This window comes from Argiope bruennichi, chromosome 6 (genome assembly GCF_947563725.1).
Source record: "Argiope bruennichi chromosome 6, qqArgBrue1.1, whole genome shotgun sequence".
In the NCBI taxonomy this organism is placed as follows: domain Eukaryota; kingdom Metazoa; phylum Arthropoda; class Arachnida; order Araneae; family Araneidae; genus Argiope; species Argiope bruennichi.
The window spans coordinates 52,281,501-52,298,887 of record NC_079156.1 but is presented as its reverse complement, the minus strand read 5'-3'; the positions used below and the strand labels follow the sequence as shown (position 1 = coordinate 52,298,887).

The window sequence follows — 17,387 nt, the reverse complement described above, 5'->3', positions numbered from 1 at the left end:
GGCTAAATCAATGCAGTTTATAGTACAGACAGAAGGGTAGTACAAGTTATAGTTATGTGTTATGATAAGTTATTTGCAAATGTTAATAATTGCATTTTATTTTCATTCTAGTATTTATTGTTTGAACAGAGATCAACTGATGAAAACCTCCAATAATAAGGTTGATTGATTAGATTTATTTCTGTCAGAAATGGCCTACAGAACTTGATCATTAGAACATTGTCAAACTAGTATCGCTGTTGTTTCTATTACCTAGTATTATGGGTTAACAGTGGCATATCTACTTCGTTAGATTACTGAATTTTACCTTGCTTTCATGAAATCTTGCTAAAGTTATTTGCTTCTCATGAAACTTTTTCTTAATGGATTCACTTCCTCTCCATTACCTTTAAATGTAGATTAACATATAGTAGATTCTAAAGATGAAAGTTAAATTAATTAATTATATTGCATAATAAACGAGCCTTCCAAATAGGAAGCGGTGAAATAATTGGTGAATAAAATTGGGCTAATTGTTGAGACTTGGTGCTGGTTCAAGGATTTATTTAGCCATATTTCTCGAAAGTGGTTTGTTGAGGGGCACGCGTTTATTGATTGCATTTTTAAACATCGTAACTTTCAAATAAAATCAAAATTGGCGAAATCAATATTGCGGATGGGGCTAGGGCTTATTTTCTATTTGTCTTTTCCACATAAAAACCTTTTTTCAGTGAATTTTTTAAGTTTGTGGTGAACAGCCGATCATTCACGATATACATAGAGATCATGAGCCCATATTTTTACTTAAAATAAAATTGATTGTGTGTGTGTTAGCGTCCTACCGGTTAGACTTTTTGACCTGTAGCTATCAAATTTGGCACATACGTACTTTGGAGAGTAAAAATGAGCTTCTCAGAGCGATTTTTGAAAATTTTTTATCAAAAATTAAGTAACACTTTGCCGTTTCTCTGCAATAATTTCCCAACATTTTGCATTACAAAAATTGATTTTTAAAATTCAAAAAAAAAAAAAATGATAATTTTAATTATATGAATTTTTCTGGCATATAAATACTTGTTCCTCTATTTAATCAATTTTTAAAAAGATTATTCCAATCAGATGTTTCAACAAGAATTCAAAAATTCAGAAGTATTCTAAACGAATATTAAACATATGACGAATGGTAATGAAAAAACAGGAATTCTGGAAGAGCAAAGCTATTAATAAAATTCAGGATTAAAACTGCAGATATTTTTTCGTTTTTGTTTTACTATCCTTTTCTTAGCACAAATCGTTATTGGCAAAGCCTACTTCAGGAAAACAAGCGATATATTTACTTAATTCTGAAAATAATCTGTAAAATATTTAAATGTATACTTAAAATACTAAAAATAAATTCTACGTTATCTGATTGAAAATAAGGTAAATGCATCCAAAAAAAGAAAAAAAATGTTCAGAGCGGCGGAATTCTAAAATGATAGGAATTAAATGCCCATCAAAAGTTTGAAGCTTAAAAATATTTTCTGAAAAATCCAGTAAGACCAAATTATTTAAAATATTTAATTAAAATTTATAGCAAACTTTAATCCAGACAGACTAGGTGGCTAGTATAGAATAAAAATTGATGGAATTAAATTAATGATTGGAACTAGATTACTAATTTTTTAGTTTTCCTGATCATTTAAAAAAAAATAAGAAGAAATTTGTAATCCTTCACAAACTTTTCAGATTAAAAAAAAAAGAAAGGTTTTTTTTTTTTTTTGCTTTTAAAATTGTCTTAAAACTACAAATCTTTGTTTAACTACAAATTCAAAATTTTGGATGTTCTGTGTGATATTAATTGGATACCTTAAGCTCTGGACCTTCCCAAAAATGACTGGCATTTAACAAGAATTCGAGTCCAGATCGAGTTGGAGTTCACAGTGGTCTAGTGTCAGATTCAGGAATACTCAAATCCACCGAAAAATCGTTGAATACAGCATTTGGGTCCTGGCATTATTTTTTCGCCTCCTCAAAATATTTCACTTTAAAAAAAATATGTACCAATATTTATCCTCATACTCTAACCCCCCCCCCTCCCCTTTAAAAAAACTGGCACTTGGAGTATATATATATGCCCCTATCCAACCGGTCTTTGTGCTTGTCGCCAAATATGGCCATAATGTAAAATAATTAGTAGTATCGACCCGTTAGTGTTGGTGCATGCTAATAGAAAAGTGCCCGAGATATATGTCATGATCTTCCAAAAGAAATAAAAATTGGCGAAATCGTTATGGTAGCTGGAACTTTTATAACAAAGTAATTATAAGAACAAATTGATATTTGGATGATGCTCAGGACAATTACTAAAGCACTTTTATATCGATTCTTATGGGTCAAATGACTTTATGTTGGTGTGGCGCGGAAATTAGAAAACAGAATGTTGACTTAGATGTCTTTGTTTCTACTCATCATGACTCGAAATTACGAGGTCCTTCCAAAATTAACTCTCATTTTGTTCAAAACGGGTCGCAAATTTAAATTGCAACAGGTATTTTAATTTAGATAACATGTAATTTCATTTACATACTAGCTGCCTTTGGCAACCAGATGGTTCACAGAAATTAATGATGGCTAAAAATTTTAATTAAATATTTTGAGTAATTTGGTCTTGATGTTTTCTTTAGCAAAATATTTTTAAACTTCAAATTTGATAGATATATAATTCATATTAAAACAGAAGCCTTACGCCGTTCTGAACATTACTGTGCATTTCTCTTATTTTCAATCAGATCTCCTAAAATACGCAAAAACAATTTGGTATTTCTAGCCTTTTAGCAATGTAACCTAAAACAATGAAAAAATTGACATTTTTCTACCTGTTAATAGTATTTTAAATAAAAATTGGAGATTCGATTCTTTCCATAATTAAAATGCGTGACTATCCTAAAATTCCTATTCAGCCGAAAATTTTCGAAATTCGTTTTATTTGCCATACATTGAACATTTGAAAATTCTTTTTTTTAAGGTTTTATCTATTTTACGATGTTTAAAAACAAAGTTATAGAATAAATAATAAAGAAACTGACATTAAAAAAGCTTTAAGATTGCAAAATAATAATAATTTCACAACCATTTTCTTATTTTCAAACAATATATTTCTTAAAAATACAGGTTTTCATTTTATTTCCTTTACGATTTTTTTTATTGTTTTATTTGCTTCAGGTAACTATTTTTTTGAAATTTAAATGAAACATTACATCGCGAAAAGGACGTTATCCCAATTATTTCCATTGATAATTTGGAAATTCTAAATTAAGGAGCATTGGTGAAATACTACAAAATATGTGAAATGAATATTATAAGCAGGCCATTGTCTTCAAATTGCAGAGAGCAGTCACAAAGGACGACAATTCTTCGGAACATTTAAAATTTTTGAAAGATCGCTGATAAAACAAACTACAATGCAGATCAAATTATGGAGATAATCTATTTTAAAACTCTTATGATAATAAAAAATATTTGAAAGAAGGCCACTATCCTAAAGTAAGAATATATAATAGTATATATATAGAGAGAAAAAGAAATTCATGATAAAATTAAATGATAATATGTAGAAGAAAAGGTAAAGTCAACAATAAAATTATACAAAATTATATGATTATTTTTCGTAAAAATGGTTTGGGAGTCTCGAAAACATGAAATTTACTGAATAGCGCTTTTTGTTGTTGTTGCTATGGGAATCAAGCTTCATATACGAGGGCAAAATAGCCGTTATAAATAGTGTAACATGATGAATAACAGTTTAAAAAAAACTTCGTAGGGCAACCCAGATTCAGTTATAAAAGAAATAATTACGTAGTAAAGATTTTCTCAGAAATGCCGTGATCTTCGGAAAAGCTTATCTAGTCTTGGAGAACTTTATCTAGCCTTACTTTTACAGAACAAAAACTTCAGGTTTTGTTCTGTAAAGAAAAAAAACTAAGGTGCGTATATTGCAGCGTTATTATTTAATTAATTCTGTTTAAATTTACAACTCATACTCAAGAATTTAGAAATATCATTTGATCCACTAATGCTTGAAAACTACATAGAAATTCATAAACAGCGAATTTAGATATAGAGACGACAACCATTGCCTACTACAATATTATACACACACACACACACACACAAAGTAAAATTTTAAGAGAAAGAAAATTAGTTTAAAATCAAGATGATCGTTTGTCTGCAAATTTGATTCATTTTAACATTCTAAAGTGATTGCATTTTTTTAAATTAAAAATTTTAAATGCGTTTTTCGAAAAACTTAAAAAAAAAAAAAAAAAAAAAAAAACTACGGGAAGCTGCAGGAATTGTTTCTAGACATAAAATAAAACTTTGCTTGAACATTTTACTTGGTTTTGGCTATGTTATGAACTAGAATCTAAATTCCTGGTTCGTAATTATTTATTTTATTGCACATTTAGCGAAAAAAATTCAATAATTTTTAATAAAAATTTTGAGTTTTCTTACAAAATCAAAAATACTTCCAACTTTTAAAATTACTGAAAATCTTTTAATTCATAGCACAAATAAATATGTTAGTTATGTAAGGTGTAGAAATAGGTATATTCAATTAGAATTTACTACAAAACTTTTGGAGTGATTGAAATTTTCAGCTAAAAATTATTTAATATTTCAGTTAATAAAACTTTCTCGGAAATTTCATTGGAATTCTTAGCTTTATTCTCCATCGAATTAAAAAAATATATATTTCATATTTCTTTTTCTAAAAAAGAAATATTGAAAAAAAAAATGTTTAAAAAAAAAGTGCTCCGAAGATAGGCACATACCTTAAGTAAATAAATATATCACTTGCTTTCCTGAAATCTGCTTTCCCAATAATGATGTGTGTTAAGGGAAAAAAAAAAAAAAAAAAAAAAAAATAGAAAAATGAAAAAAAAAAAAAAAAAAACATCATCGTTGTTTTGGAGGTTTCTTGCAGTTCATTGGCCTCCGGCAAAGATATTCAGCTGCATCTTGAGAAGAGTTATGTCTTAAGATTGTGAAATTCCATGCAGTGAAGAAAAACATGTGCAATGTGGAATGCAGAAGTTCAAGTGAAATAAAACAAATAATGATAAAAAAAAGAAAATTTATTTTATAAATGAAACAAGACGCAAAACTGTGAATTAAGAATATTTAAATTGAAAGAAGAGTGATGTTTAAGAGTCCGACGAAAGCGAAACTATAGCAAGGATCGAACGTAGGAAGAAATCTTGAAAAGACGATGGACGAATCGGCTGCGTCATGAAGGCTGAAACTTCTAATCTAAAACAATGTAAAATTCGACATTTTTTTTCATCTTACTAATATTTTAAATATAAATTTAAATATTCTACAGATTCTTTTCAGTATTCAGTGAATGTATCGTTTGCTTTACTGAAATCTGCTTTGGCATTAATGATTTGTGCTAAGAACAGGATAGTAATTCGAACTGTAAAACAAAAATGAAAAACGTCTGCAACTTTAAGAATGATTTTTGTAAATAACTTTGGTTTCTTCCAGAATTCTTATGCTTTTATATTATTAAATCTGATTCGTTTAATATTCGTTCAAAATTCTTGGGAATATGCTTAAAATATTTTTTTAATTGATTAAATATTTAACCAAAAAAATTTATATAGATGAAAAAATAATTTTTTGATTTTAAGATGACGTAAAAATAATTTTTGTACTGTTATACTTCCAGAAGTTATTGCGCCAAAAATTTGTTTCATTTTTTTTTTATAAATTAAAAAAAATCGCTTCGTGATGCACATTAGTATATATCAAAGCACTATATATTAGCACCAAAGTATATATCAAGTATAGTAGCTCCAATTCAAACGGTCTAGCTTGCAGAGCGCCCACATACAGGTAGATTCGCATTCATTTTTATTATAAATAAAGATAAAAAGTGAATGCTTAAAAAAAAGAGTGAAACACTGTTTTTTTTTTTTTTGTAAATTAATTATAGTATTTTTTATGTTTTCTTTCATTTATTTACATATATTTTAGCATAAGAGTTCGTACATTTTTTCCAACTCGCGGCTCCTATTTTATGTAGAAAAAAAGGTTCGTAACAAGGTATAAAAAAAAATAAAATAAGGAGATAAGGAAAATATTAATCAGTGATTGGTTGATTTAGTTTGGTTCAAGTAAGCAAAATATTGATTTAAATATGTTATACAGGAGGTCTGAATAGTTATTGCACGATTTTTAATATGAAGATGTTTAGAGGCATGCATAATATCTGTTAATTCTGAAACGCGACATGCAAGATGTCCAAAATGCTGGAAAAGTCAGACTATTAAACATAAAACTATGTAGTTAGTTTCTAAATTTTAAGCACTCACTAAAATTTTAAAAAAAAATTAACTAAGAAATAACTGAAATGTTACCTTTTTTTTTCTCTTTATAATAAAGATGAACATGTGTGTATATCAGATATACACACAGACTGTCTCTGTGTGTACTTTCTCTGTACAGGCCAAGTCATTTGACCGATAACTACCAAATTCGGCACCTAACGAATTACTTTAAAGGGCAGAAATGCGCATTTTGAGTGATTTTTTTGGAATTTTTAATTAGAGTTTTATTAATTAAAAATTAAACGACATTTTGGCGTTTTCTCGCGAAAAGTTTTGAAAATATAACAATAGAAAAATAATTTTTACAGCATCCTAAAATTTTAAAAAATTATCTTCTCGATGATACGAAATGTTTTGCCATATAATTTTTCTTTTTATTTATAATATTATTTTTTTTAAAAAATATGGTTTGGTTTGGTTCCTTGGTTGAAGTGAAACCCAAGTCGTTCATATTGTTGTTAATATTTTATGTTGGCTCCCTCCCCCCGCAACATTAAGATGGATGAGGATTCTGCTTATTTTTTCATGTTGAGTAGGTTTCAGTAAAAAAAAAAAAAAAAAAAAAAAAAATACATTTTTGATATTTTGTTGAATTTAAAATTAAACTTTAAAAGTTCAGAATAAAGCAATGGTGTTAACTTTTTAAATACCACTATTTATAATACTACAGCTTTTTCCTGCGATACAAAGGAAAATCTAAAGATGTGGACAAAAAATTAGGAAAATGCGAAGCACAATGAACAGAATGACGCAAGGTTTTTGAAATAATATATTAAAAAGCTTGAAAATAATTTTCTGAGGAAACAATTGATATTTTTAATAACCATAAATCCCGCTTAGCCCACTGGTCCCCAAAGCGGCTAGTCCTGAATAAGTAGAATATATTATTGCACAAAAAAAAACTTCTAAATTAATTTTACCCTTTCCAGAGCCATAGGAAATATGCTTCCCACCAATTCATCAGCTTTTTATGAAATTATGTAAATTGACATAAATTCTGACATATTTTTCTGTAAGACAGAAACTTAGATGCTTCATTTCTTTATCTCACACAAAATGGTGTATTTTGATTTGTTGCTTAATTACTAATTAACCAAATTAATCTTATTAGCTAGAGGAATTACTTTTCTTAGGTCAATCTCAATCCTAAAAATATTTTAATATACCCTGGCTAAAAAAAAAAATAAAAAAAAAATGTCCTTTTAAAGGATTAAAATATAAAAACAAAGCTTTTCATTGATACCAGTTTTACTATTGTACAATTTTTCTCTCTTATTTTAATAATTTTTCAAAACATTTTTAAGTAGATTTTGCAACATCTGTCATTGTTTTTGTTACTAAATTTATTCATATGTATATTACGACAATATTAAATACTTTTTTAATGCGGACGTTACCACTGCTATATAATACAAGAGCAAATTTTAAAAATAAAATAAGAACAGATGAAAGTTTATGTTCCCCAATGCTTCGTTCTAGAGAATCAAATCTCTTTACAATATTTTTGAATTTAAAATTAATGCATTTAAATTATCAGTAAGTTTAGATTATTTTAAAATAAAAAAACAAAACAGCGATATTTTTCAGTAAAATGTTTCGGATATTTATCTGGATTATTATTTTTTTTATATACATCAGCCGGAAATATTTAGTAACGCCTCATCTTAAATTGTATTTCAACATACTTAGGAGAGAAAGGCGAGTCTTCTCTCTTTCGTCACATTTCAAACGTAAATCCTCACGAACCATACGTCTCACATTCAGCAACGGTATTTCGACAGTCAAAACAGGATAACATTTAACAAATTACTAATTTGGGAGTAAAACAGGTGGCTCAGTAAGCACACGACCGTTCATTTTATACGTGGCTTTCTTATCTGTTCGTGACGATTATGTTGATACATGCATTCTAGAAGAAAAATAGATAAAAAGATTGGAGCAAAAGAAAAAAAAAAAAAATTAAAAATAATCTCTTTTGGTTTTTAATTCACATTTCTTTATAATTTCTTTTATAAATTTCACATTTCTTTATAATTTCTTTTATAAATTTCACATTTCTTTAAAATTACTAAATTATTAAAATACCAAAAATTAAAATTACTAAAATATCCAAGACTTTTTCACTCATACTACTATAGTAACAAGTGTTTTTTAAAAATAAATTTTCCTACAATTTTTATTATAGTCTTGTACAAAAAAAAAAAAAAAATCAAAAAAAAAAAAAAAATCGAACACTTAATTTGAAACATTGTTGCCTGATAATTTTTAAAGTTCAATTCCTCTATCTATATCTATTCTAAATTATACTAAAACAAAAACGTGCACACAAAATTTTTTTTTAATATAGTCACAACACGCATAAGTTACAAATCAGGCAATTAAAAATGAGAAATATTATTGTAAAATATACATAGAAATTTGCTTAATTAGAGGAGAAAATCGTACGGAAATATTGGTTTCATTATAGTTGTTTTTAAAAATGATTAAATATGATTTTGTGCAATAATATGTTCCAAAGTTAAAGGGGGAAAAAAAAAACGGTCAATTTTTTAAATTAAATTTGTTTAATTTAAAAAAAAATTCTATAGATATTGCTTGTTTATATTTTTTCGTAGTTAAGAATTGAAAGTTCAGAACCAATTAGACTTCTTGATGTAAACAATATAAGAATAGAAGATAAAGTAGGTATATGACAGAAATTGCCAGCAAAAAGAGAATAATTCTTGGAATATATTAATTAGATTTTGTTCGGCTATTCAATATTCATTCAAATAATTTTTAAAATAAAGTTTTAAAATTAATTTTTCATGCTAAAACATTTTTATAAAACGAATAAATAATATTTCAATAAGTATTAAAATAAGTTGTTATTTTTGAAAGAATATTTTGCATTTAATCATAATATAATTCATTTAATCAAACGTCCGCTGATATATCAATTCTAACATATTTGAAAAATAATGAATTTATATTCTGCAATTCCAAAATTATGGTTAAATTAAAACCACATCCCATCCCCTCAAATAACACAAAAGGTTTCACTACATTATGTAAGGGATTTTAATTAACTGCATCAATAACATGCTTAAAATTAACCATGTTCGAGCCTAAATTAGATATTGTATCGATTTTTAGATCCAAGACATTTTTATTTTCGGATCTTACTATTTCAGAAAGGGAATTAAAACAAACTGATAGCGAAAGGGAACACCTAAAAATAAGTAAATGCTGATTTATCCCAAATGCCAATACATCATGGAAAACAACAACCAAAAAAGCAGTCAATGACAAACTTTAAAAGCATGGTCCTGATCATTGACATTTTCAGATTATTAGAGTTTAATTAAATCAAAATTCCGTTTCAAAGTCACACGATGGTTATTTTGAACCTTCGCGAATCATTACATGACAGTTACGTCAGCACATCTTTTCCAAATTTTCGCAGAAATAGGTTTGTCTTCAAAGGAATTAGTGAAATCCAGGGACGGAATTGGAACTCGAACCCACCAATGGCGGATCATGAGGCTCAGATGAAATTCTGAAAAAATATTGCGAAAAAGTAACAATAGGTTAAATATTTTTTTTTAACTTTATTTTTGAACAATACATATACATCCACTCTTGGCACAAAAGCTAAAGATATCAAACGCATATAACAACAGAAGCAGATACAGCACTTCGTCACACAATTCAGAAAACACAAACCAGCATGTTTAATCTGAACAACAAAATAGGTAACCCTTTTATCATTTTTTTTCAATGATCATCAGTTGTTTATTTACTGGAAAATAAAAATAACTCTAAATGAATAGATATGATTGTCACTTCTCACTTTCGGACTTCAATGTGACCAATGAACAGCTTATATAAATGACAGTGGCATTCAATAAGAAATACATATTTTTAAAGCTCAGCAACTAGTAAGTGCACTTGTTGAAAATTGCAATAATATTTTGTGAGCTTTTTCCTTCATACAAAATATAAAACAAAATTGTACATTTCAAAAAGCAAAAAGAAGGGGGGGGGGTGAGGGAAAACCATTCTTGGAAATTCTACTTAAGAAATCAAAATCAGTAATTTGCTCTTCGATAGATAATTAAGTACATATTAAATTCAGATCAACATTTTTATAACTAAAAATGACTAGAGACCTTTCTGTGCAATAACAATTAAAAGAATTGATTCACAGCATTAGCTTTCCAATAAAGAAATATTTCAAATCAGAATGAGAAGCATAAATAAGTAAAACAGGAAAGAAAATAAGATCATCATTTGTATATTTAAAAGCAAGTACGGTAAGGGGTGATTGATCACTTCAAGAAACTGCCAAAAGGACAATCTTGAGAATTTCTAATAATTCAGGATATAAATGCTATATTTCTATATATTGGGACATCCCAAACTTTTAAGCATTGCAATCCAATTTTTCCAAACCGTATTTTTAAAAACCTACTTCATATTTCGGAGCACTGATTTTTTTCTTTAAAGAGATAATATAGCCCGCTCATTTCAGAAGAGATTTTACGGGTACAAGAAAACTTTTGTAAAAAAATATATTTATAATGGTATTTAATAAAGATGATCATCGTAATGAGCTGCATTAAAATTAATGTGTGCGTAAAGGAAATTGCCATAGCGAAAAAAAGCTTATGAGCAATGGGCTATATCATGTGCAAAGAAGACAGCTTTTTATATACATCATCCATACGTTTAAAATACAAATATATATTTTATTTCTTATCATTGCAATATTTTTTGTGATTTAATAAAGAATTTATGTCATAACAAGTTTTTTTTTTGTTGCAAATTTTGAATTTGATTTATCAAAAAATTGACTCTTGCTCTACAGTTTGAGAACCCAGGCGATATACTAGGAAACAGATAAAAAGTGCTAAAATCATTACAAATCAATTTTTGTTTTCATGCATCATTTTACACATTTGCTTACCTAACAGATTTCTCAAGAATTTTTAAAATAAAGTTTAGTTAAAAAATATATTTTTTTTGTAACAGAAGTTAGAAGCAAGATAATTTATTTTTTTTTGATGATAATACCTTTTCATTTTATCCTTCGAGGATTAAATACGAAACTAAATATACATAAGAAATGTCAAAAATAAATAAATAAATAAATAAAAATAAAGATAACAATCTATGGAACAGAAAGAATTCAGATTAGTCATCTGGATATTCAATTAATTATCACTAAGATATTTGTTAATTGGTAAATTCTCCAAGAATAATTTTTAAAGCATTACTTTCTTAAAAGGAACTGTCACTTTTTATCTTTTCTGTAGCATAAAAACAACATCTGAGAAAACTATCCGGAATTTCCAGAATTGTGAAAGTAAAAAATAGATCACAATCACCCCTTTAAAAGTATATCTAATAACTGCGATTTAAAATAACAAAAATAAATTACTATAAACACTTAAATAAAAATGCATTATTAGTTCGAGATCATCAGTCATCTTCCACCTAAGAAGGAAAACTGTATTTTAGAAACTAATTTGAAACACATTTTTCACAACAAATTTATGAATTTCCAAAAATGATTTTTAAAATACTGTAGAACATAGATAAATAAGAAAAATGGCATGCAAGAAATGGTGGTAATTCACTACTCAATTTAAAAAAAGAAAAATATCATGTAAATGATTTTTTTTTTAAAGAACATCGCTTCTCTCATTAAATGTCCAGTACATTAGGCACATTTAGCACATATTTTTAAGTACCATTTATAAATTTTTCAGTAAAAATGTTATTGTACATTAATATATTTTAATAAAATACAAAATTAGCAGAATATCTGAAAATATGCACATTTGCCAAATTCCAATTTGCATATATTCCCGATACCCCTAAAATATATTTACACATAACAGGTTATAAAATCTTAGTAAAACACAGTAAAGTTTTATTAAAAATGCACAGTTGCATTTTTCCAAAATGATGTCCTTGCTAATGATCACCAAAAAAATAAGCTCCAATATTAAAAGTACTGGAATTTTGATGTATAAATAATTTGATTTAAAACAATGAGCAACAATACTTTAATATTTTTTTTAGTTTCAAGTTCATTGACTGCAAAAAAAACTTTCATTAGAATAAAAAAAAAATTGACAATTTTTAAAATGTACTTTCAAAAGGCAAGAAAAAACAGATTTACTTTATCAGATATATACTAATTTTAAACAGTAGAGATTACATTAACATATTTAGTAATTACTATTGAATGAACTTTTTCTTTGATATGTAGAAATAAAGCATTTATTGCACTACTTATAACAAAAAAAAAAAAAAAAACTTATACTGCAGAATACAAAGTACATATTCATTTAAAAAAAAACTTGGCAACATCTTGAATCAAAAACCTCCTCAACAGCTTTAACAATATTCAAATATATTTTAGAAAATTCTCAAATAAAGAAATTTTTAAAAATGCATATATTCATTGCAAAACACTGCAATGCTCAAAAATTCACTAACAGGATTTTTTTTTAAAAATTTATACATAACATTATATAATTGTACAAATTTATGTATTTTATTTTCATGAAAAGTTTTCTTTTCATAATCAACAGCAAACTTTTCAAATTGCATTTGCTTTCATATTTAACTAAGAGAATAAAATCAACAGAAACACAGAATAGAAAAACAAAAATAAAAACTAACTGGCATCTCATACTAATAAATTCAGTGGTACAGCTGCTTATTTGTAGCATTATGAAAAAGTCGCTAAAGATTTTTTCACCTTTAAGCTACATTATTAACAACGCAATAAATTTTCTCTTCCAAGATGTGGCACAAATATTTAGCTGCAAATCAGTAAAGTAACACAAATAACAAAGAAAACATTTATATCCAACATTGAAAGCAGTCAAATGCAAATTGCAGACAAGCATCTATAAAGGGAATAAACAAGTGGAAAACATTCATAGATATATAATTTATATAGAAAGTTTATTAAATGAACAAAGCCCTTTGAATTTCAAAGAAGTCAAACATAAACATTTGGTTTTTTTAAATAAAAAGGGATTCATAAAATAAGATTCAAATAATTTTTGAAATTGTACAATAGACTTCCAAATAATATAACCAATAAAAAAAAATTTTACAATTGAAAGTAAAGAAATTACACACAATCAATAATTTTATATGAACCATGTTCAATAAGTAAAAATATAAAATCATACTCCAAAAGTTGGTCCCTAAAAATTAAAATATCAAAAGATTCACCACATTCAAATTAGGAACAAGGCCATATATAAATATTGTTTTACTAAAAAGTTAAAAAAATGACTACATTATACTAATATTGCTTGACATGTTCAGTATAAAACTGATGAAAAAATAAATGCACAACTCAAAAATACAGTACATGCAGTAATCAGATAAAAGAAACCTTGTCAAAATTAAAAATTCACCTACAGTGGTTTGAGCAAACAGTTTAATAAAAAATACTGGCTGGAGCAAGATTCATTTAGCTCGGTCAATACAAAAACAATTTTAATATCGATATATGAAAAGACTAGGGATGATGCATTAGCTTATTCTTTTTTAGGTTTTGGGAGAGCAGATGGGACAACTTTGGATACAACTGTCTGAGTAGCAGAAACAACACCAGTGCCAACAGTGTATGTTGTTGAGGCAGCCCACTTCACGCTACCTACACCAAGCCCAACAGCACCAGATCCAATGTTATAGAGACGGGATGACATTCGCCAAATCAATCCTCCATTAGAATCATCATTTTGGTTATCTAAATAATAATAAAAAACTGAATCAAGAATAATAAAGATTTGTTAGTTTTAAATTTATAACAAAGCCAGTACAAGCTTGTACAATACATAAAAATTACACCACAATCAATATATATACAAATATCACTTTTAGAATCCACTCTACATCTTGTAAAAAATAAATAAATAAAATAGCATTCTAAAGCAACTGTTTAGTTAAATCAGATGTACAGCAATGATCATAGTCATCTATGATAGATACTATGTTAACCAATTCCATTTAATTAATAAATTAACTACAATTAATTCAGTTTTGTTTGTAAAGTTTAGGCCTTTGAACCTAAAGAATTAAAATGAAAAAAAAAGTTTGCAACATACATGTTAAAAGGAAATGCCTCCATTTTTTTCTTTTTTTTTTTTACACAAGAACAGCAACAATTAATTTTACCTTGCTCTCCTTACATTCATTTATTATATTAACTTAGATAAGCAGTAAGATATTTGATCAACATTAATGTTTCTATAATTAATTCTGTATCTTAAAAGAAAGTGGAATGAACTCAAAATCCACAAATTATACGACACATAAATTTTTATCAGCTAACAATATTTTTAGACATGAGACCTTTTATAATATTACTTGCAAGTAATAGTGATATTCAAATTAAATATATACAAAAAATAGAGACTAATCTCTTTATTGCTAACAAGAATTGGATTTTAAGATTCTAGAAAAAAAAAATTTAAAAATTAAAGGGAATTAAATTAATATCAAAATTAACATTAATATTTTTAAAATGTTCAATTTTATCTTTCTGAAGTACGAACAAAATATAAACGATATTTAAAGCACGAATTACCCTTGTTACCCACTGCCCTGCTAGATGGAGAAACCTTAAAGATCGAATGATTGTAAGCAAATAGGTTTCCAGATTTCCTGAAAAGTAATTTGTAAAAGATAATTCAAAGGCTCAATGAAAATAACAATTTTATGGAATTTATTTTGCTCTACTCTCGGTACCCATGTTATTTGTAAGAGTCATCATTTAAATATAGCAAAGGCCCTACTGGGAGGTCGGGTGATCTCTAAGTAGTATGCCATCACCAAACAGTTTGTATTTGATTTTTAAATATGCGGCAACAAATAAGATTCAACATAGCTGGGATAGAAAGTATAAATTTCCTCCTGCATTAATTCACTAAATTTAAAAAAGTTAGTTACAGTCTTATAAAGCTAAGCATTCCAGGATGATTACAAAAATATTATGAAATTGACGATAGATCAAAGCCATGTTCTAAATAAGTTTTTTAAATACATAAGTAGCAGCATCCACTTACAAAACATGAAAAGTTAAACATACAGTAATCAGATAAAATTCAAAATAAATTTTTAAATATATCAAACTCTAAAATTTTTTAATGTTAAAGAAGTTTATTAAAAAAAATTTCAAACGTTTTTGAGCTGCAAAAAGTATGGTATAGTACGTATTTCTTACTGCCCCTTCAGGATATCTCTTTCAATACTTCAATAAATGACAATGCACATTGTTGAAGAAAGATGGAAGAAAGAATAGGAAAAAAAAAAGCCTTTTAAGTGTTATTTTAATATGTGTGGATCCTCTCTTTCCCTTCCTTCCTTCCTTCAAACTACCGTATTCAACGTGTGGTGAAACAAAAAGCTGTCATTGTTCTTCGAGAAAATTAAGCACTTTAAGGACCTTTTCTCAAAATTAAGGTGCTTAAAAATTGTTTTCAAATTTAAGCACTTTTCACGACACTATGCACCTTGTACTATGGTATGCCGTATCTATTTCTAAAATCTATTTCATAAATAATATATTACAGCTCAATACAAAGACATACAATTTCAATTTTTTTTTTACAATCGACACATCTTGTTTTTGACAAAACTACTATAATTCTACACATATGATCATAGTCATTATTATGTACATTTTTTAAAAACTAATGAGAACTACAGAATGTATTAATAATTTACTTTGGTCATTTTCCTTTTTTTCATCTTCAGAAATACGATCCTCATGCTCTTCAGATACTTCACCCTATGGAAAAAACAAATTATTTATTTCAATTAAAAAAATCAATTATATAATATTAAAAATGCATGCATGAATTAGTGAAGAAAATTTATCAATTTGAAAGTCATGCATTTCATTTCATAGTACACAACAAAAATATCTGTATACAAATATTATAATCATATAAATAAAATGACATTTTAAAATTTTAATTGGAATTTTAATGCAGAACGAATATTCTGGATCTAAGTAGACGCAATTGAAGCCTATCATACATTCACTCTCGTTAAATTATAAACGAATGAAGAAATTAATAAAGTTACGAAAGAAGAATTAAAAGAAATGCTTACTTTTTTAAAGCATGCTGATATTGGTTGCAAAACTTTCGCCATTGTTAAACAGAATTATCGTATTGAAGAACAACAGTTTAAAAGCCGCATAGACAGGAGCAAACACGTTTTAAAAAATAATAAAACTGGTATTGTTATTATTTTTTAACTATTAATATGAATGTAACAAACATATAAAACTTTCAAACAATCGATAGGATTTGTGAATACTGCAGAATAAACCAAGATAATACGCTTTAAATATGATACGTGTAATCGTAAACAGTTAATCGTCACCAATTGCTGTCTTCTCTTGAATAAAAAAATACAGCGCCAAGATCAATAAAGTAGACAAATATTTTGAAATAAATTAGATGCTAGTAAAAATTTAACTAACTAACACGAAATGCGGAAGAATTTAATACGAAAGGAAGATACATATGCAATGAATGGTAATATATGATCTAAAAATTTTAAAAGCAAATGCGCATATTATTCCAAAAGTAATTGTGATGCCAAAATAGCGAAACAAGAGTCTTATGGCAACCTTTTGACATAACCAAACTCAGCTGGTTCAAACCTGCTAGCTTCCGAGATAAACAAAAAACGAGAAATCAAAACTAAGTACATTTGAACTCATTTTCTGTTTCATTATCTACGAAATCGAAAAAAAATTCAAATATAATGCTTCAATATATTTCTGTACTTTAATGTTAGTGTTTTTAAGATTAAATATAGGATAAAATATATTATTTATACAAAGAATTTAAAGAGATTTTACATTTTAATTGAACCAGCAATAAGAAAACTTAAACTCCAGGAAAACAATATCTCTTCCTATTTCTTATTTTCTATAAAATATATTATATTTCATTCAAAATATTACATTTAGAGTTGTCATAACAAAAAATTTCTAATCATAGA

The 17,387-nt window shown here is 26.9% G+C and overlaps 1 protein-coding gene across 1 annotated transcript; it reads right to left on the bottom strand.

Moving 5' to 3' along the window:
* Positions 1 to 10,102: 10,102 nt before the first annotated feature.
* Positions 10,103 to 16,954, bottom strand: LOC129972332 (uncharacterized). The gene is made up of 3 exons (XM_056086433.1): positions 16,485 to 16,954; positions 16,095 to 16,158; positions 10,103 to 14,115 (listed from the first exon to the last, which is right to left on the bottom strand). The coding sequence occupies exons 1-3, from the start codon at positions 16,524 to 16,526 to the stop codon at positions 13,904 to 13,906; spliced, it is 318 nt and encodes a 105-aa protein (XP_055942408.1). The 5' UTR covers positions 16,527 to 16,954; the 3' UTR covers positions 10,103 to 13,903.
* Between the last annotated feature and the right edge of the window lie 433 nt (positions 16,955 to 17,387).

What these genes read in the sequence shown, in the direction of transcription:
- LOC129972332 (XM_056086433.1), bottom strand. Translation starts at nt 16,526, where the DNA reads ATGGCGAAAGTTTTGCAACCAATATCAGCATGCTTTAAAAAA. An exon ending in TATCAGCATGCTTTAAAAAA is followed by an intron (nt 16,159 to 16,484) that starts GTAAGCATTTCT and finishes TTTTTTCCATAG; the next exon opens with GGTGAAGTATCTGAAGAGCA. An exon ending in AAAAAAGGAAAATGACCAAA is followed by an intron (nt 14,116 to 16,094) that starts GTAAATTATTAA and finishes ATTATTATTTAG; the next exon opens with ATAACCAAAATGATGATTCT.